Source organism: Mizuhopecten yessoensis, unplaced genomic scaffold (assembly GCF_002113885.1).
Source record: "Mizuhopecten yessoensis strain PY_sf001 unplaced genomic scaffold, ASM211388v2 scaffold716173, whole genome shotgun sequence".
NCBI classification, from domain to species: Eukaryota; Metazoa; Mollusca; class Bivalvia; order Pectinida; family Pectinidae; genus Mizuhopecten; species Mizuhopecten yessoensis.
The window spans coordinates 58,570-82,155 of NW_018479984.1; the positions used below are offsets into that span (position 1 = coordinate 58,570).

Genomic DNA, 23,586 nt, shown 5'->3' on the forward strand with positions numbered 1-23,586 from the left:
ATGATACCGTGCACGCCTATGTCGAAGTACATTGTAAGTTGTATAAACACTTGAAACGATACCGTGCACTTCTATGTCGAAGTACATTGTAAGTTGTATAAACACTTGAAATGATAAAGTACACTTCTATGTCGAAGTACATTTTAAGTTGTATAAACACTTGAAATGGTAAAGTACACATCTATGTCGAAGTAAGTTATATAAATACTTGAAATGATACCGTGCACATCTATGTCATAGTAAGTTGTATAAACACTTGAAATGATACCGTGCACGCCTATGTCGAAGTACATTGTAAGTTGTATAAACACTTGAAACGATACCGTGTACTTCTATGTCGAAGTACATTGTAAGTTGTATACACACTTGAAATGATACCGTAGACATATATGTCGAAGTAAGTTGTTAAAATACATGACATGGTACGGTACATGTTCATTCACAACTCACAGTATTTAAATGTATGCACAGTAACAACACTTAAAGGTGTGTGTTTTCAGCAAATAATTTAGTAATAGGATGAGATAGGATTATCGATACAATCATTAAGGTAGGAACCCGTACTGCCACAAACCCCGTGACCATGGGACCATTTCTTAATCTTGATTGATGTATATTCGATCTAGTTGAACAAGTGCACTCTTCCCGCTAATATACTGCGCAAACATGTATTAAGCTTAATGACATTTTAATATCTATTTCAGCAATATTTTATTCGCGTTTGAATGAATAAGAAAACATAACAACGTTGAAACCGAATTAAGAATCAGAATTGTAATAGGATATATGATTAACAGGACTGAAAAATCTTTACTTTTTTTATAATGACAATAAGACTAACTGATAATACTAGGCTAACAATACGTTTGGTATCGTATATCAGGTGTATCAGGGGGGAGAGCACCAATGAAATAGACAACTCATACGTAACAAGTAATCGTTTTGTTTCAACCTATTATCATTGTGTTATAATGATGTTTTGAGTCTTTCAAGGAGAAATGGTAAAAGATATGTAGTTCTGCAACTGGACCAAAGTAGAAAGTTAATTCAGAGAACGTAAATTCTCTGCTTGGCAGGTCTTATCGACACACAACAATCTGGGCCTTTGGTATTCTATCTGAAGTGTCATTCTCATATTCAATATATTTACTTATTTTTTTCCTGACTACGAAACGATAAAAGGAAGCGTTGCTTAAAGAGTTGAACACGAAAATAAAATAATTAATCTTAAATTATGTAGCCTAATTTAAAAATAACAGTGTTCACGATTGTTAAAGTAATAATGTTCAACGAAGAAAATAAAGAAAGCACAATTTGTTTTTTCTTCATGAGAGGAAACGGCTGTAGGGACAGGTACACATAACCTAAACTTATCACCTATGTATAAGAAAGATTTACATTTATTTTAGAAACGCGGATGTTTATCTGTACTGCATTGTAAGTGTCTTGTACAGGGACAAATAAAGTAAGCATGGTGATGTTATAAAACCGTATATCTTGTATATTACAACACCTCCGCTATCTATTGCAGTTTAATAGATAGCAGTAATTAGTTCGTACGTATAAACTCGAGTTTTCAGAGATCACCAAGGCCAGGGGAATGACTTCGCGTCTATCACAGTACAGGTAGGGTTTACGGCCCGTTAATGATTTTATTGTCATTTTCACCTGATACACCGATAGGAATCTCCTCGTCAATATTTACTTATGTTATTTGTCTTTACTAAGCTGCATGGGTCTATGACTATCTCGCACACCCAGATCCAAGACTCTTTATTGGAGCAGTATCAATATACCCCACAGAGAAACTGATACGGCAAATATATTGTTCTCGGCGTTTTGTTTTAATGACAAGGTCATACCTTATGTCAGGCAGAAAGAGAAGTTTCAATAACTGTCACAAGTTATTTTTAGCTTTCTGTGCAATTCATAGATATCTGCAAACTAAATACTATTGTCATTGTAAGTGTGTGGGACTATTTGTGTCTGTATTTACAGAATAGTTCGATGATGGCTGTCACTGATATGAATGAAATGTTGAGTGCATGTCAGTCTCTGAGTTATAAAAGTGCACCAAGGAATTCTTGAGGGTCATAAGTGTATTCGATTTTCTTTTAAATCCATGCTATTACTACCTATTGTCTCGTTATATATCATTTGTCATAGCCCGAAACAAAAAAGAATAAGTTGTTATTTCCGTCAAAACGTTATCCATATTTCTTATATTGACAGAGAGTCATTTGTTTGTTTCCAATGACATCACATTTATTTTGCAGTTTCTACTTGTCAAAGATGTTCTCTGTTCTGAGTATTGTAGTGTCACAAAGTCCTGTACTTTCTATGCCATTTAACTAACTGTCAACCTAATGCATTCGTCCGTGTGTGGCTTGTACCTTGTACGCAAGATTAATATCTAAAATATATATTTTTTTAATTTTACCTGGGTTTTTTTCGCACATATATTATGTTTATCAAGATTTAGACTAACTCCAAACTGTTATCTGTATCAAGTTTTCCTCCATGACTCGGCATGATTTTTAAGTACTTTATTTGGGGAGTTGATAGTAGCGAGATTTTCGAATATTTTAAACAAAACTACTACGTCATGTAGTATATCACGATGAAATATCGTGAATGTATACACAACTGTATATACCGATCGAAATCAAAGTCGGTAAAAATCGAAAAGTACAAGAATTGGGACTGACAAGAAAACAAAAGGAAAAGCATCAATGAACCTTCACAAATATCTTATATAACACGGATAAATGGTATGAAGTACCATTTATTTAGCAGCTGGGAACAACAGTTTTAATTATGATCGCACTGATCAGACTAATCAGAGCATGGGACAATACTTTTACAATCCTAGGGGGTCCCCACCGGTTATTGTCGACACCTCGTGATTGAGGAGCGGCGATGACCGATGATGATGATGCATCAACTAGCTATACTTGATTTTTCATGATGTGTAATTTCCGTGAGCATAACATCCTACACAATATCATTGTGTCACCATCTAAAGGAAAACATACTAATTAGCTCCTCTATTCTTAACGATATATGATACCTAGTTTCCTTCCTGAAAGAGCTGAACGATGTTATGTTGACATGGTAACTGAGGACACATTTAAAGCATTGGGGTATACGTAATTCTGAACTGTTTGTGATCTACTCGTAATCTGATCGTTTGCATATACCTTTATCTAGATTTTTTTTAATAACGGTCTCGTAATAAATCACCTTCAGCAAACAACCAACCAATCAGTTCATATATAACAAAAATCGTATAGGACATCAAGTAAAACAAAACTGGAAAACGATAATAACACATCAAATATACACAAGGACAATATACTCCTTACTGAAATTCGATGGGAAAAGGAACTGTGGAGACACCAACAAAGAGTAAAAGTATGGACATCAACACAAAAGACATACAAAAATTGAGGAAGGCAGTAACAGGAACTGTGGGGACACCAGTTCGAAAGACAGGTACAGGAACTGTAAAGACATCAAAGCAAAAAGAACGATATTTGGAAATGAGGAGAAACCAAAATAAAAGGAAAGACAACAGCAAGAAGTGAGGAGACGTTCTTTATCCAACTAAACTAGAAACCAGGATACCTGATTGTGGTAGCCGACGACATTCTTTAACTCAATCACAGCATGATTTAACAGTTCGGTGAACATCGGTATGTAATATCATGTTCTGACTTTGTTTTTGTAGCGGATTTCTAGAAATCAATCAAGAGTATGTCGCTCAAAATAGCAAGATTGTATCTTCATTGTTTATTTGATTTGTTCACCAACATTTCATAGTAAGCATTATACAGGTAGGTTGTTTAATACCAATTTATCAAAATAGTCAATTAAAATGTAAAACATTCAATAACTGTAACTTAACGTTCTTGATTATATACATTGTATCAATTTATGGACACAAGGTGAAATAAAAGGGGAAAACCTGTGTAAGTACAAGATATAAGACTGTTTATCCCACCTGTATAATGGACTTCCAGTTACTTCGGGTTACATGAACAAAACAAAAATTCATATACATAACATTATTTGAACTACAGACAGTATCAAGTAAAAAAGGAAAAAATAAGTGTCATCACATCGGAGCAAAAAGTCGACATAGAAGTCGACAAGAAGTAGATATGTGAAGATACCTAACAAAAGGAAAGATAAGAAATAAAACCACAAATACGACTATCATCGACACACCTAACAAAATGAAAGACAAGAAATAGTACCTTGGAAGATACAGACTCCAATATAAATGGACAGCGGAGCTTTGACTGTATACATTATCTACGTCCTTACTGCACTTATAACAAGGAATACAAATCGCGTTTCACTTAATGTCAATATCTTATTTTATTAATAAATCATTGGTCTCAATCTTCTTTATTTCGAAAAAATAAATACAAGACTAATGTCATGGTTTATCTTTTTTAAACTTTCTCTATGTAATTTCTTTACTAACTGTTATAGGAAAAGAATCGCGATTACACTGGGGTGGAAATGAGAGTTAAACGTTTCCAATATGTTGAAATGTTCGCACGCACTGTGGTAATACGGGGACTGTCAATGATACTCATAAAATGTTAAATATATGTATGTAAATGCGTGCGGTCACGGGGTTTTGGGTAGCTAAATTTCCGTCAATGCGTTAATGAAATTTCCGTGTTTCTAAAGAATGCCACTTGGTGCGTGTTTATCCGTGCATACAAGACTAATGGCTTATTTTTGCTCGTAAAATTTTAAAATGAAATAGAAATATTAATATCTAGATTAACGACGCATACCCATTAGTATCCATATACATTTGGTTTGAAAATGACGTTAGAAAATTTAAGTTAGATGTCCTAGGGGTGTATAGGTACGTAAGGATAAGTGAACACGTATTTGCATAATATCATACTCAAGAGGTGAAATAAAATGATATTATATCAAGCCCAATTAGTGAAAGGCAGGTTTAAAATAATATCTTTGTAATCGAATCCTTACGAAGAAAAAAATATAATAAAGGAATTATTTTAACAATATGTTACGCCTTCAATAAGGTTCATTAGGTTGGAAATATGTGATATCAACGTTTTACTTTATACACAAACAATGTTCATATAAAACGTGTCGAAAGGTTTTAAGACCGACTGGCCCCTAAAGCCCAGACATATCTTAAAAAAGGATGAGGATAAGGATAAGTCGGTCTTAAAAAGTTGCGACACGTTAAATACGTACATTGTTTGTGTATAAAGTAAAAACTTTGATATTATATATGTGTCACGCACTTGTTGTATCATTACTGGGTTTGTGTCTTTCTTTTTTTGTAATTAATACAATACAAACTGTATTTCAATTCTATTTGCATTTACAGTATAATATAAAACAATACATAGTTGTTTGAATAGGATTTGGAAACATGTTTTACAACAAATATAAATCCATTTCCAAAACTTACATATGTAACAGAGGTAATTTTGTTTTCAATGCCTCCGCTAGGAGTCCAACCCGGGACCTCTGACTTACTAGTCGTACACTCTACCGAATGATCTAAAGAGAAATTCTCCCTAGCCGAGTCGGTAGGAAGCGGCTGGTAGTTTACCAGGGTGACACATAAAACAATGATTAGGAAAATGTCAAGACTGTATTAATTCGAGAGACAATTCTTACATTTAAAAAAAAAAAAAAACAGTGTAAGATTAAATATAGCTGAATGAACATAAAACAACTCACCTTTCTGCCCGCTCTGTTATTATGGAGATTCATTAATGGTCTTGAATTTTGTTCTATTTCACGAGCGTCTAAGAATTTCTTTGCGAACTTAAGTCCGTGTCTTATGTCCGCACTACAGCCGCCCCACCTCCAACCACGGGACGTGAATTTGCCTTTCCTCTTAGACTTATCACAACTACACCGTTTTAATTTCCCCAAACTACAAGCTTGTGTGATTGCATACGTTACTCCTGCTGACGTCACTGCATAGGAAAAGGCGGCTTCTTTGCTGGCTGGAAAGAAAAGAGAAAGCAACATGAATGTAGCTCAAACGCTTAAGTAAACATTGAGTGTGTTAAGCAAATAGATTATGTGAAAATATATCGTATTTTTGCGATGAGTTACGTTTTAATCAATTGATGAAATTTACACAAAAGATTGGTAAACAATATCAGAGTTTTACTTTTTAATAATAATAATAATAATTCGAGGTTCTTATATACCGCTTTATCACAACCTAGTTCGTAGGTCGTCTTTAATCGGTTCAAACCGCAAACAAAGTACGCACTAAACGTGTAGCAACGTTTCGAAACCGACTGGTCCCTTTGTCAAGCTATGACATTGTTAAATAGTTTCGGCCATCAGTATGTACGGAATACTATCTTGATTAGATTGAAGTGTTTCGACTTTTCCATGAAGCGAAGTACAGGAGCCTATGGTTACTAAACCACACAAAATACTACCACATCAGACAACTTCAACAAGGTTAAAACTTCCATAGGCGAAAGGGTCACCTGAACACCCAGGCATGTATATGCTACATAAAACTCCTGACTAGTTGCATTCGACCCGGATGTACTCTCTTTGACAAAGAGCAAAACGGATGATATATATATGATGGACGATATTCCTATTCGTCCTTTTTACAAATAAGTATGGTGATTTGTGGATCCAGGGGTTTAACAGGATATATTTTAGGTCCATAAAATAGACCGATGACGAAAAAAACCAATATGGTATCCCTTTTGTCTCTACATTCATAAACAGTGCTTCCTCATGCAGACAAGCTTTTTCATATATCTTGCTTTCAATTTGTTAATGTTAAAGTGTTACAGAAAGCACAGTCAGAGGTGTTTGATTAGTTTATTTGCTCGCCTTCTAAAATTGTATTCTGGTATTTCTGAAGAAAAGGGGACGGATAGTTTTCCAACTATGTCAAACTAGACGTTTTGCCTACTCGCAAAGTTCACGCGGAAGTCGTGATTCACCTGGTCAGCACGTACATGTACTTGTTCACAATAGATGTAGACTTGACCGATTGCACGACCATTTCGGCCATACTTAGTGACGGTTTTTACCTAAATAGCTTCGTAATATACTGTGACGCTACTACATACTTAAATTGGAAGTGGATGGTAGGTTTGATTGATTTGACTAACAAACCAGAAACAATATTATTCTATTCAGTTTGCATTTTTATCACAATCTTTAAACAAAATTTCGTAACACCAAAAATAAAATCATTTTCCTACGGAATTGTTCCATATAAACTTTCACCTTTCAAAACAAATATCATGAAAACATACTCGAATCAATGAGGAACAAAGTCTTGAATGTCATTGATAAAAAATAATTTGGAAAATGTTCAAAGCTAGTCAAACAATGACATGAGTTTTATGCCAAGGCATTCATGTAATTGTATTTGAAATGCATATCTTATTTTATTTTGAGAAACGATAATGAAATAACTGTGATAACAATGAAAACGGTTGAGTAATGGTGATACGGGGTAAATTAAAGATAAGACTAATTTGATATATTTCCTGTTATTGTAACATCAAGGACATATCTGCCTATCTGGTGCTATAAAACCGTACTTAAAAGGTCAATTCTTCCTGTCTATTCTTTGTTCCTATAAATCAAACGAAATCATCACAACTATTATATAAGGGAATTGCCATGTAATATCGCGCGATATATAAGGTCTTTTATTGATTGACCAACTGACTGTGATAAACGCTTCTTTTGATAAAAAAAAACCCCCATCTAACATCAGAGAAAACAATTTACCATACCTCAGCTATTTCTCTGATCTACTTTAGCTTTAAGGACACGTGATACTTGGGTTTTTGTCTCCACATGGACGTCCCTATGCTATCTGTTAAGGGATTTCATCTCACGATATTAAAGGATCCAATGAAATCTTAATATTCTGTTTGTCATGTTAAGACATCATCGATTTTTATGACAATGTTGCCTTGCATTGCCATTGTATCTTTGATAAGCTTTACTGTTCGATATTACCTTATATGGTTTTCAGAAGTTGATAAGAGGGCGATGTCTTTCTTTTTGTTTTGGTGCCTATTACATTCCAGTTATTGTCTATTCACGTCAACTCTGATTTCCAATTTCGTTAGCGTTATGATATATTGTTTGATGTTTTCAATTACTATTTAAAACGCAATATTTATCTTCCATGTACGCTACTTAGTTTCGATAAGGGCACGTTAACATGTATCATTGACACTGTAATGGTAAACCATCTGCTACAGTTTTTGATATATCTTCCACGTTGCAATGCAGTAGTGTTTTCGTATGGTTTCTGCTATTGATTTTGTGTGTTTTCCTGTTCTAAACCATGTACGCGAGAATAAATCCTTATGAATTCTGATTTTATTAATGACTTTCTATTTGCATCCATCGTTTAGTGTGCTACATTTAAAAATATGTTTTTATTATAAGAGTTATTATTCCCGACTAAATATTCTCTGATAAAATCGTGATATGTAATTCCGTAGGCGTATTCACCCATTGGATTCATTACTCCGATGCAAATCCAAACAAATTAAATCCTCATAAATACCCCCGACTTCGGAAATGACAGGTATCTGATGGAATTGCCTGCGATAGTTTACACGATGTAAGGTTTCAACGCATTGGTTCATCACTGTAAAACAATAGCACTACGTATATTTTATAAAGTTATGTCATACGTCCAGTCAGATATGAATGTCGTGCAAGAAAAACTATCGTAGTGCAACTACGGTTCACGGTACACCGTCCAGACGTCTCCAGCTTGTCTTGCGTCAAAGAGTCCAAGGAAACAACCTCTTCAGTTTAATCTTAGATAAATGTAAGAGAAATCCCTAACAGGTTTTTTTTCATACTTAAACAAATTATGAACAACTGTGTACGTATTTGGATTCAGATTGTTCATAATAATATGAAATATGAATTTATATTTATTTTTTTATTTGATGCAAAATGTATAAAATTAATGATTCGTGGTTGATTTAAGCTAACAATGCTTGGTTCACCGAGACTATCATTACACCTACATTGATTGGTTGGACCTGGACAATGCTGGTGGTCCATTCATGGTGTCCTTAGTTAACAGATAGTGGTTTTAGAAACAACTTCAGCGTGTACAACTTCCAAAATTGATATGTCATTGTGTAGCGTACTGTTATATATATATATAATACTTCCAGCTAATTATTGTCAATTAGTTAATTAAGCAAGACAAGGATGACATAAACATATTGGCAATTATCCAATCTTGGATAAACTGTCAATGCTAGGCTAAAATCACCGTTAATTCGCATGATAATATATGTATGTGCCAGCGTTATGACATTTCATATCATAATGGGTAGTTTTGTTTTTATTTTATGTCGTCAGATTGTGCATGTGATGCCAAATTAACGGTACATCAAAGTCTGCTGTCTGGGGCCTTGCGAAGGGGGATCACTGTAATAAACCACGAAATCGGGCTGTCACATGATCTTTGTAATTATATTGTCTTCAAAACAAGCAAAACTCAAAATGACGAATATTGAAACAGATGTATTCGTCTATGCCTAGTAGCAATCAGGGAACCGCTTATGGTCAGTAGAAATCAGGGAACCGCTTATGCTCAGTAGAAATAAGGGAACCGCTTATGCTCAGTAGAAATAAGGGAATCGCGTATGTTCAGTAGAAACAGGGAACCGATTGGTTCAGTAGCAATCAGGGAACCGCTTATGCTCAGTAGATAAGGATATCGCTTAAGCTCAGTAGAAATAAAAGAATCGCTTATGCTCAGTAGATATAAGGGAATCGCTTATGCTCAGTAGAAATAGGGAAACTCGTTTTTTCTTAATTTCTCTTTCTAATAGTTCGATACAAAACGTCTTATAAACATCGAATTAATTCGGATTAATTGATGTTATAATACTCTTCGACTACTCTCTGTTGTTCCCTCCCCATTCTTTCTCGCCGTCCTCCAACACATGCACGCACACTTTGGAACATGACATGTAAAAGACCCAATTTTAAGGACACTAAGGAAAATTACATGCCACGGGCAGGCGCGTGCGACCTGGAGGCAACTATCTTAATTGGAGTTTTTACAGAGTGTTTTATTAGCATATTTAAAGGTATTTTGGCACGCGTCGAGCAGTAATGAGATCAATCTGCCTGTTCGGTGTTCCAAGGTATAAAAGATAAAACAAAAATGTCCACCTGTACCGGTGGCAGTGTAGCACTGGACAATGGTCATCCCATACTATATTGACCAGCCCTGGCATCTGTCACTGCAGGTATGAATTTTAGCCAGTAAGGAGGAGGATACAAATATCATTTGACAGCGGTGTGACGGGCAAAATCATAGCTTACTGCCCTCCAGTCCGATGTTCGCCTGTAAATATAGGCCGTTATCAATACAGGGACACAGAAGCAACCTATGGCGGGTATTCGTGAAGAGAAACTAATCCTGATTAAATTTCTTTGACTTTGACCCCCTCTGGAGGGGGAGGGGCTGTACCTCTAACACCTGGCCTCTATATTATTTGCCTCCGTTTTCATCAACTATACACGGCTAATCAGGTGAACAGTCTACAACAAAATGTGTGGTTTTTATCAGAGGGAAGAGGTTCATCAACTCCGTGCAAATCCCCACGGGACAAATTCCTCCGGTTCATTAGCGACGGCTGCCTGAATACTACCTGCTTCGACCCACATGCTTTTTAAACGCCTTGTGATGTTTTCTGGTCAGTAATGCTTCATGTACACTGATGTTGGTTTCAACCAATACTGATTCACTCAAACGTGAAATGAGGGTGTATGAACAGTTAAATGTTATTATGAATAACAGATTTATTTTCTCAAATTTGATTTATCCGTTAGTATCAACATGGGGTCAGAAAATGACTTGGAAATAGATTTATGGTGATTTCAAAATTTAAAAAAAAATAAACACAATTTTTAAAAAAAAGGAAGAGGAAATGTCCCATTTCATGAATGAAACAGAGCAGAAAAACCGACATCCTAATTTCCTACATTAAATCATCTTATATGTATGTTCACCCGTCTACTACAATTACTTGATTTGATGACTCCTTAATGTCAAAGTAACAACATTTTCTCTTTGATTAAAAATACACTCATTGTATAGTGTCTTATAAATGTGATAAAATTATTAACTAAGTGCTTGTTCGATTTGTGTACGTTTGTTGTAATGGTCGTGTTTATAACGGTTTACAGACACTTGCTTTTTTAGTACAGCGTGGTTGACCATGAAAACAGTTTGGTTGGTAAAGATGAGCCATTTAGGATTAAGAGAAATAGGTTAAATTTAACATTAACAATGCCACAAAAAGGACAAAAACATAAGTACCCAATGTTGTCGAATATATAGGAACTGTATGTGCGACACCAAAACGTAAGGAAAAAATAATCGAAAACTTAGACTGATATCACTGCTTTTACTCCGTCTCCTCCTATCCTATTGTTCCCTACTGTAAACCTATCCTACATGGTTATACGGATATTACAACTAGTGTCAAACTTATTCAGCCTTCTTTTCCAACTATTACCAATCCCGACAATAGTATGATTAAACAAGGGCTTCACCAGATGGTCATAGACCATGAGCGAGTGGGCTAGTACCTGTTCATAATCAAATATTTCAATGAAATACCAGAGATATTTTTCAGTGTAGTCATAACTAAAATAATTGATACACTGATTAACTATGACAGTTGATTGACACGTCCGAAGTGTAATGTCGTCATCAATCAAAATAGTAAATTAATATTTTACCAGTGAAGAGAAATAGAACGTTATTAATGTGTAATAACACATATATTATTGAACGAGTACATGGAAGATAATAAACCGCGAGGTTACCGGACCGGAATTATAAAGTAACATTGATCTGAGGTCCATCCTTGTTTGGGATATATATATATATAGATATATAGGCATCTCAGTCACCACTCGTAACTGAACTAGTGAATGGTCTGCGTAAAGAGATCTGTCTTAGCAAAGGTAAAACTAACGTATATACAATAAGACAATCACACGTATATAAACATTGCCGGGGGTCATTGTTGGTGCCTTTCCTTCCCATTCAAGTGTCAAATAGATTTCAATCAGTATGCCGTGTATCAATTGTTCCCCACGTTCTTCTAAGTTTACAAGTCCGAAGACTGTGTATATATCCGTCTACAGACGGATACCATACACCCGTATTATACAACGAAACATTCTCAACAGAGTTAATCAGGTTACGATAAGCCATTCTGCCTTAGATTTCAACTGGAGAATGAAACAACTTTTTATACATTAACTATTTGACAGATTACTGTCAGTGACGTGATTGGTTTCTTAACGACCGATTCATGACCCAATAAACGTCACTTTAATCAAATTTGAATATTGTTCACTTGATATTTTGGAACTATACAAACCACAACAAATGGCAAGTCGTCGACACATTAAATGGATTTGTTGGTGAAGTATACCGTATATCATGTCGCTCGTTATCTTTTCAACATTGTAGTGTTAACCGATTTAATTCCAACCAGCTTAGTCCCAACGCACACGCTCATATACTGTATCAAATATTACTTGTAACACACATGTATATACTGTATCAAATGTTACTGGTAACACACATCTACCTACTGTCTCAAATATTACTGGTGACACACATCTATATACTGTCTCAAATATTACTGGTGACACATATCTACATACTGTATCAAATGTTACTGGTAACACACATTTATATACTGTATCAAATGTAACTGGTGACACACATCTATATACTGTATCAAATGATACTGGTAACACACAATTCTACATACTGTATCAAATGTTACTGGTAACACACATCTAAATACTGTATCAAATGTTATTGGTAATACACATCTATATACTGTCTCAAATATTGTCTTGCGTCAAAGAGGTTGTTTCCTTGGACTCTTTGACGCAAGACAAGAGTAACATTTGATACAGCATGTACATGTGTGTGTTACCAGTAACGTTTGATACAGTAGATATATGTGTGTTACCAGTAACGTTTGATACAGTATATATATGTGTGTTACCAGTATTATTTGATACAGTATATGAGCGTGTGCGTTGGTTACCAGTAACATTTGCTACAGTATGTAGATGTGAGTGTTACCAGTAACATTTAGTATGTAGATGTGTGTTACCAGTACCATTTGATACAGTATATAGACGTGTGTGACCAGTAACACTTGATACAGTATGTAGATGTGTTTGTTACCAGTAACATTTAGTATGTAGATGTGTGTCACCAGTGATATTTGAGACAGTATATAGATGTGCGTCACCAGTAATATTTGAGACAGGATGTAGATGTGTGTTACCAGTAACACACATCTATATACTGAATCAAAGGTTACTGGTCGCACACATCTACATACTGTATATAGATGTGTGTTATTAGTAACATGTGAAACAGTATATAGATGTGTATTACCAGTAACATTTGATATAGTATGTAGATATGTGTCACCAGTAATATTTGAGACAGTAGGTAGATGTGTGTTACCAGTACCATTTGATACAGTATATATATGTGTGTTACCAGTATCATTTGATACAGTATGTAGATGCGTGTCACCAGTAATATTTGAGACAGGATGTAGATGTGTGTTACCAGTATCATTTGATACAGTATGTAGCTATGTGTGTTACCAGTATTATTTGATACAGTATATAATTGTGTGTTACCAGGAACATTTGATACAGTATTTAGATGTGTGTTACCAGTACCATTTGATACAGTATATAATTGTGTGTTACCAGGAACATTTGATACAGTATGTAGATGTGAGTGTTACCAGTAACACTCACATCTACATACTGTAGCAAATGTTACTGGTAAAAAACACATCTACATACTGTCTCAAATATTGTCTTGCGTCAAAGAGGTTGTTTCCTTGGACTCTTTGACGCAAGACAAGGTCTATGACCATCTGGTGAAGCCCTTGTTTAATCATACTTGATACAGTATGTAGATATTTGTGTTACCAGTATCATTTGATACAGTATGTAGAATTGTGTGTTACCAGTATCATTTGATACAGTATGTAGCTATGTGTGTTACCAGTATCATTTGATACAGTATGTAGCTATGTGTGTTACCAGTAATATTTGATACAGTATATAGACGTGTGTTACCAGTAACATTTGATACAGGATGTAAATGTGTGTGTGACCAGTAACACTTGATACGTAACAGTATGATAATATGTTTAAGACCTATTATCATACTGTTACATGGAACGTTAATTACATGTAGTAGAATTAACGTTCCATGTAACAGTATGATAATAGGTCTTAAACATATTATCATACTGTTACATGGAACGTTAATTACATGTAGTAGAATTAACGTTCCATGTAACAGTATGATAATATGTTTAAGACCTATTATCATACTGTTACATGGAACGTTAATTCTACTACATGTATCTATATACTGTATCAAACGTTACTGGTCACACATAGCTATATACTGTAGCAAATGTTACTGGTAAAAAAACATCTATACACTGTATCAAATGTTACTGGTAACACACATCTACATACTGTCTCAAATATTACTGGTGACACACATCTATATACTGTCTCAAATATTACTGGTGACACACATCTATATACTGTCTCAAATATCACTGGTGACACACATCTACATACTGTATCAAATGTTACTGGTAACACACATATATATACTGTATCAAACGTTACTGGTTACACATATCTATATACTGTATCAAATGTTACTGGTAACACACATCTATATACTGTATCAAATGTTACTGGTAACACACGTCTATATACTGTATCAAACGTTACTGGTTACACACATCTATATACTGTATCAAATGTTACTGGTAACACACATCAATATACTGTATCAAATGTTACTGGTAACACACGTCTATATACTGTATCTGGTAACACACATATATATACTGTATCAAACGTTACTGGTTACACATATCTGTATACTGTATCAAATGTTACTGGTAAAAAAACATCTATACACTGTATCAAATGTTACTGGTAACACAAATCTATATACTGTATCAAATGTTACTGGTAACACTTACATCTACATACTGTATCAAATGTTACTGGTAACACTCACATCTACATACTGTATAAAATGTTACTGGTAACACACATCTATATACTGTTTCACATGTTACTGGTAACACACATCTATATAATGTATCAAATGTTACTGGTCACACACATCTATATACTGTATCAAATGTTACTGGTCACACACACATTTACATGCTGTATAAAATGATACTGGTCACACACATCTACATACTGTATCAAATGTTACTGGTAACACTCACATCTACATACTGTATAAAATGTTACTGGTAACACACATCTATATACTGTTTCACATGTTACTGGTAACACACATCTATATAATGTATCAAATGTTACTGGTAACACACATCTATATACTGTTTCACATGTTACTGGTAACACACATCTATATAATGTATCAAATGTTACTGGTCACACACATCTATATTCTGTATCAAATGTTTCTGGTCACACACATCTATATAATGTATCAAATGTTACTGGTAACACACATCTATATACTGTACCAAATGTTACTGGCAACACACATCTATATACTGTATCAAATGTTACTGGTAACACTCACATCTACAGACTGTATCAAATGTTACTGGTAACACTCACATCTACAGACTGTATCAAATGTTACTGGTAACACACATCTATGTACTGTATCAAATGTTACTGGTCACACACATCTATGTACTGTATCAAATGTTACTGGTCACACACATCTACATACTGTATCAAATGTTACTGGTCACACACATCTACATACTGTATCAAATGTTACTGGTCACACACATCTATGTACTGTATCAAATGTTACTGGTAACACACGTCTATATACTGTATCTGGTAACACACATATATATACTGTATCAAACGTTACTGGTTACACATATCTATATACTGTATCAAATGTTACTGGTAAAAAAACATCTATACACTGTATCAAATGTTACTGGTAACACAAATCTATATACTGTATCAAATGTTACTGGTAACACTCACATCTACATACTGTATCAAATGATACTGGTAACACTCACATCTACATACTGTATCAAATGTTACTGGTAACACTCACATCTACAGACTGTATCAAATGTTACTGGTAACACACATCTATATACTGTATCAAATGTTATTGGTAATACACATCTATATACTGTATCAAATGTTACTGGTAACACTCACATCTACATACTGTATCAAATGTTACTGGTAACACACATGTACATACTGTATCAAATGTTACTAGCAACAAACGTTCATGTTCTGTACCGAACCCCTTATTATGCAGGCAATTACACATCTCGAATTCAACAATCGAACAAGACAAAATCTTCAACTAATTCCTTACCATTTATAGTACATATGTATTACCAACTTATCTCCTCACTACTAAACCCTATCAGTCGTGTCTAGCAGCCTTTCTATCCTCAAATGACCCCTAAGTTAACCCAAAATGGTGAACCTCGTTCCCTCACACCAAGTGGACATATCTGATGTATTTATAATGGCCAATGACAGCAGACATTGACAAGAAAGACACCTAACCTGACTGGGTATGACAATAAAGAGAGTCAGTAATAAAACAGCCTACATTAGCCGGACATCACACCAGCAGGCTATATACAGTTTTATAATGGTTCGCTCTGCTCTCACAAAAATATGTATTGATCTTCTCAAAGTATCTTCATCTTCATATCATTTCACACTTTCCTTATAATAGAAACGAGTGCAACAGTAATACCACTGCATTACAAATATATTATATTTATATGGATTACAAATAGACACATAAAGAAGATTAGCACAACAATACACTAATTTATGCTTCTCCTACTTAAAACAGGATTCAGACTAATAAGTTTCGTATCGATGATGCTTTTATAAAAGAAATCTCATGTAGCGCCACGCTAAAGACTAAAGACATAAGATTATTTGGATATATACGGTAAGAAATTCTTGCATTGATAAATAATTTATATCATTAGTATCAATGTTTGTCACCTAGAAAACAATATATAAAGAATGAAGGTATTTTTAATAACAACTGATCATAGAAATTCTTTTCATTGTATTTTACCGCTTTGGGTCACGAAATGTTAAAATTACGTGCACATTTTGCCCAATGTAAGAATAGAACCATCATAAATCTGCGTTTGTCGTAAATTATAACGCCATATCAGTATTTTGTTTTACGTCCCAATGTTATCACGTGAAAAACCTTTGTTATCCTTAAACTACATACCAACTTGAGTATGTAATAAAATTAGTTTTAATGAGTACTTGACTATGGGAGACAGCGCATACTCTGTGTAAAACATAACAGTGCTTGTCGTAGTGTTTAAGCTTGATATCATTTTCTTTCTTTTGTTATGACTTTCTTCATGTTGGTTAGTATGTATTGTAAAAAGGTTATTAACACTTAACTGGCTGTGATGTATAATCCTTTCTCAAATGGATTTCATTGTTAACGAAACACATATATGACCAAATATATTTACAATTTAAACTTTCCCTTTTTGTTTTAAGAGTACGGATTAAACAGACCCCGATAAATATCATGATATTTATCCTATTATTTACACCACGTAATTTTCGATAAAGTATGCTGATAAGCAGTCGCCATGTTACAAAAAATAATGTTAAGAAGATACTTGAAATGAGCAGCAAAATAATTTCTATGTCTTTTAATTGGATAATGCGTTCTATGATAGGTGTCCTGTGGATATAACATCGATCCTTTAGGTTAAGGAGTCTGGGATACGTAAATATATTGAAGAATTTGTACAGATTAAACTAACCTGTTATTTACCAGTTTATCTCTGTAGTCTAAACAGAAATATAACGCATTTGCAGTGATCAAACAAAATATAAGTATGTCTACGTTTGAAGCAAACCAACTCCAGCTTAAATGCAAAGATAGCTGATATTGATGATGGCTTCAATATGTATATCAATTTATGATGCAAACGTCATTATGATCACAAAGGACAATGTTACAATTCTAAATAAGATATCGTTTCAATATGTACATATGTAACCTTCACTGTGCTAGGTATTGCTATGTTATATTTGTAGGTAGGTGGATTGTGGAATACGAGGAATAGGCACTTCTTACTTTTAAACAGATGCGTAACAAAGTTTAATGAACCGGTTCAATACATAGATTCGGTTATATTAAGGGACGTTATATGACATACAGTTTTAGGTTTATTTTACAGTATATTGATAGTTGGTATTTCTGCTGAACTGTTAAACCTTGTCATACAGCCTCCTTGTTTGATGTAAGTATTGACGTATAGATGTGGTTTGGCAAAATGCTAATCGAAGAACACTGATAAATAAATTATAAACAGAAAAAAAAAGTGATTTTGTGGTAAAAGATATTTTTAAGCGAAATTACCAATGTTAATACGGGAAAGACATCGAAATTGTTTGCACTTTTATGGATTGTAAAATAAACAAAGCAAATCGCTATACGCAATTTTGAAGTTCAATATTTCCAAGCTAATCCCAAATAAAAGAAAAAAACGTGATTCTTTTCAAAGATTTCAATTCCAAAAATGTTCCGAACGTAAAGAACATATCTGCGATATTACCTATATTTATTACCTATATTTGTCCATCGACGTCCTAAAACTATCTAAGGTGTTGATAGGACGTTAAACAAAATAAAACCAAAACTTCTAAATCCAACAAGACAATCTTGGAAACAGTTTCAAGGTTGACAATAACTGTTAAGGGGAAGTCTTCTATTCCTTTTGTACTCACCTACAGGATGGGTATTCCCAAACATGTTGTAGTCTGTTCCTATACTAGAGCAGTTCCAACGATTGTTTCTAAATTGATGACGACACTCCTTCATGCCCATCTGTACTCCCTCCCCAATAGTGACAATAGCGTCTGGTCTTTTCCTACATATAGACCGCTGTTTTGGTGCTAGTCCTGGAATCTTATTACAGATGATGTTAGCACGGAGGGCCACGACCTGCGAAAGTGCCCTGGAAAAACAAAACACAAACAATCAGGAATATGCTAATCAAACAGTGACATATTGTTGTATCATTTTATTGTTTTTTAATGACGAAGAAACCAATGAGAATTGTTTATGCTTAAATAATCCAGATATATAACAATATGTTAATGACATCATTACGCAGACAAATTCTAATACAGATTGATCTGCAGTTTTGAAAAAGGTGAAGCTGATATTAGTTTCCTTATCCATTGCTAAAGGTATTTACAATTGAATTCCCAGTGCGTATACTAGACTTGATAAAATGAGTTTACTGAAAGACTGTTACTTACGATTGTTTCATAATTCATAAATGTGTAAGAAATATTTCTTACATCACATTGTAAGGTAAATGCTTGGTTTAAGGAAGAAATATTGGAGACAATTATGGGTAAAAATATGTTTAAGACCTATTATCATACTGTTACATGGAACGTTAATTCTACTACATGTAATTACATTGTTATCTACATGTCTTAACAATATTAAAAAGGTCTAGCATCTGAAAACATTTCGTGAACGTAAATAACAATAGCTAATGTTCACGATCCGAATGTCAACAATAATTTTTTGTATCAGAACGAATGAGATGATTTGTCTAAGACATACGGGTAAAGTATCAAAGGGGATCATTGTATACAGTAACAAAAGTGCCCGGACCTCGGACGTTCCACCTAACAGTCAATGTTAATATAGCATGTAATATATATATATATTACATTTATGTACAAGTCGTAAAAGGTATATTTACATGTTAAATATGTCCTGAAATCAAATGTATAAAAATCTGTCAATTCATATTATTATAAATAATAGCGAAACATGATTTGCTCTATGAGAACGAATAACATGTCAAATATATTCCTAGTAAAGTCAGAGTGGCGTCAATACCATGTAAAAACCTACACGGGTAAACTTCGCAATGTCGACGTTGTATTGACTACGAAAATATCTCAAATTAACTTATTCGAGATATCGTATTGATATTATATATATCCATAAACATCTTTGGACCAAAATCTCGACTTCGGCACTCAAGATATCTATGTTCCTAAAACAAAATTCTATGAAAACTCAATAATATTTTTCTCCAACTAAGTTCATGTTATGGCTTAAATTTGTCCATGTGATAATAGTTGCAGTAAACTCCTAAATATAATAATAAAATTCTTATAATAAAATAAATCTAATCATGATTAGAATCGACGATAACAGAGTAAACATACTATATGTTTAAAGTGACGTTAATATTATTTCACCAAAAGTAATATCAATTAAATCATATAACAGAATGATTCAATTGAATTATTAAACCGAAGTTGAAGTCCTTATAAAATAAAACTGTACTTAAATTTATCGAATCAGATTTAAAGAATTGAGAACACAAACTTTCAACTTACCAGGTGTACACCAAGAGCACTGTGAGGCCCTTGATGAGCGTGAGAATCGATACTGTCATCGTAGCAAACATGCCTAATTATAAGCTCCTAACTGGTTCCCCCGGAGACATATATCAATCTAACCACCAAATCTTATTCACGTTTAGGGAGATATGTGTTCATGGTACTAAACGCGTGTAATGCAATTTGTTCAGAGACCATAAACTGGATGTAAATAAATAATTCAGACGCAAATGTGATACAATCATACCCGGTTAACAACAGGAAGTATAATCACTCCTTACTCATCCCCTAACTCTAATGTAATATACCGTGAAGTGCAGTCTAGAGATGACATCACTAAATCGTTACACTGACAAATAATGGTGACCAATTTCATCGATAATAAAACTCTATAGATGAACGTGAGAGATAGGTAAAGGGTCAGTAAGCCTTGCTTTAACTTCATTGCAAACGTAACAAATAGGCGACATTCTTCGTACGACATGGGACGCAGCATAAACATATACATCTTATCTATACAGATTGGTATCTAAGACGAGACATCTTTACTTATAGGTAAAATGTATATAACATGTTAATGTTGCCGGCTTCTAGAATGGCAGCCAGGCGATAAAGTGATTCTCACGCATCTATAAAATATGTACCTTATCACACCTACAACATATCATCAGCGGCACTCCTAAAATTTGTTAATCAAATTCCGATTTTGAAAATTGTTAAAACACATTTTTATGTGTAGGTTGATTTTATCTCCTATCTGTCAAATCTTCCGACAATTACTTTTATTTTACGAGGAGCAATTACAGATTAAAATGATTTAAATTCAAAAATTTTAAAGATATATTTCAAATATTTTGTTTTGTGGTAAATGTTATCTAAAGTAAATATCGGTTGGTGGTGAACGTTTTACTCTAATAGATGGTAGAGGCGCCAGACCACTTCCTAGAAAATGCGTATGATTGTAAAAGTAACACTGTCAATAACACAATTTTAAATTACTTCACTTAAATATATCTACAGTGCTGGTAGTTTCAAATTTCCTGTCTCAAACAAACACGGTACTCTTCTCCCGTCTGATGACAATATCTCCAGATTGTTATCAGAACCATTCGTTGTTATGACCTGATTGAAGAACATATTATAGTGTGTAAGAGGAGAGTAAGGAACATACACATAAGTTTATGTTGGTAAATATCACGTAAATCCCGGTCTATGGCAACACAGCCCTGTTAGCGTTTATCTACAAGGTGTATCTTCTGCCTAGAATTCACAATATACCCAGTATATACTGATACAAAGTAGTATCTATCATACAAAATGACATATAAATATATCGAACAACTCTCCCTGTTTTTTTTTATTTAAACAAAAATTAATTAATAACTTATTTAATTTCTTTGCAGGTTCAGTTTTGATATTGTACTCTACCTACACCGTTTAACATAGCTTACGCAGCTCTGTGGGTGATCTCTGTGATAATGTGAGAAATGTCACAAACAATTCCAGTCTTATTTTTACTGTGTCGTGATCAACGCGTCTTATTTCATCCTCCTCTTAATTTCTATACTTTAAGGAGTTAACTTCAAAGGTTTAAAATTTAGTGTGATTTGGCATGTTCAACACTTGAGTATTAAATCAGTATTGTCAAGTGGTTACTCAGTGTTACGAGGGTCATGTTAGAGTAGTGACGAGTTCCACACGCTAGCTAGTATCAGACAGACAACAATGCCATGTCGGTCGGGGACCTATCACGCGAAGTTAACATACCACCTTGTCCTTACGTCTGTAGGACTATCCAGAAATATCTACGAACTTAATAAGTTTAACATCGCACTTGTAGACATACTTGTTCATACACTTAAAATTCGTTAAATAAAAACAAATATTTAAATTGAATTATAAGAATAGAATCTGTTGGAATTTTAGATCAAACAATTTTACAACATTACCTGTAGTATTTTTGTAGCTTGAAACAAAAAATATCCAGTTATTTAAATATATGAGTTGATATATTTAACTGACAGGGTTTGTGAATTATTTAATGATTAATTATTTCAGAAATATAGACATATACTGACATCATATGCTGAGGCCTATTATTTCCTGTTATCAGTCCACCCTTCAATACAATACTAGAGTGATATTTGAGTGACATCTACCGGCACATATGATCCCACAGTTCAGCTCTAGTTATTTGTTTCAATCCCTGTTAATACAGTACGTTACATGTGAATAGGTAATTTCAAATTATCCTGAAATGTGTGTCAGAGTGACAAGTAAACCACTAGACGTCTCAGTGTTCACACTGACCGCCTGTGGTCAAGCTGAGGCCATAGCTAATTTCAACATATGCAATGCTCGTACGAGTGTAGGTACATTATAAGATAACAATCTATAAGTTATGTATTCGTCTCTAATATATCATAATTGTCCTTGTATACTTGATTCGCCCTAGTTCTATATTTGTCTGCTTTCGTTTAAATGTCTGCATATTTTTGTATAACACAGGTTTATCGTTATCCGCCCCAGTTTTATCACTTTTATTCATGTTACATCTCACGGTATCATTTCTACAAGGTGTTATTTATATTTGAATATTTGAAGTAGGCTCTTGAAGTTTCTCAAATAATAATTTACACATAAACCCTACATGTTTTTTATGACATTGTTGCAGAGTATGCTCGGAAGTCATCCTTTTTAAATATACAGCAGAACTATTATTATACATGTTCAGGTGGTCGGCAATTAATGTCGTTAAGAGGATAAACTCAATTTTAAATACTTTTTGCAGTTTGCAAATTAACCTGAAATGGGATCGCGGGATCAGTAGATGCGTGACTATAGTGTCGGTGTAAAAGTCACTCATGGACGGGTATTTTGCAAACACCTATTATTTATTTAAATACCCCAACTCTAGGTGGTATAGCACTTTGAGAGCAAAGTATTTATTTAATAGAGTAACCCGATATGCAGTAAACGCTGGTTTAGAACAAAGCTCTCCTCACCAAATAACTAGCG

The 23,586-nt window shown here is 34.1% G+C and overlaps 1 protein-coding gene across 4 annotated transcripts in view; it reads right to left on the minus strand.

Moving 5' to 3' along the window:
• The window catches only part of LOC110441939 (protein Wnt-7b-like), a 105,409-nt gene that overhangs the window by 13,840 nt on the left and 67,983 nt on the right, over positions 1-23,586 (minus strand). For 3 of the 4 annotated variants that reach the window (XM_021485254.1, XM_021485257.1, XM_021485255.1), the window contains exons 2-3: positions 18,922-19,151; positions 5,746-6,017 (exon numbers count right to left, since the gene is read on the minus strand). In XM_021485254.1, coding sequence (XP_021340929.1) covers positions 5,746-6,017; positions 18,922-19,151 — 502 coding nt within the window. Of the gene's footprint in view, positions 1-5,745; positions 6,018-18,921; positions 19,152-20,565; positions 20,779-23,586 lie in introns of those variants that run through there. The other variant, XM_021485256.1, reaches the window with a different exon arrangement.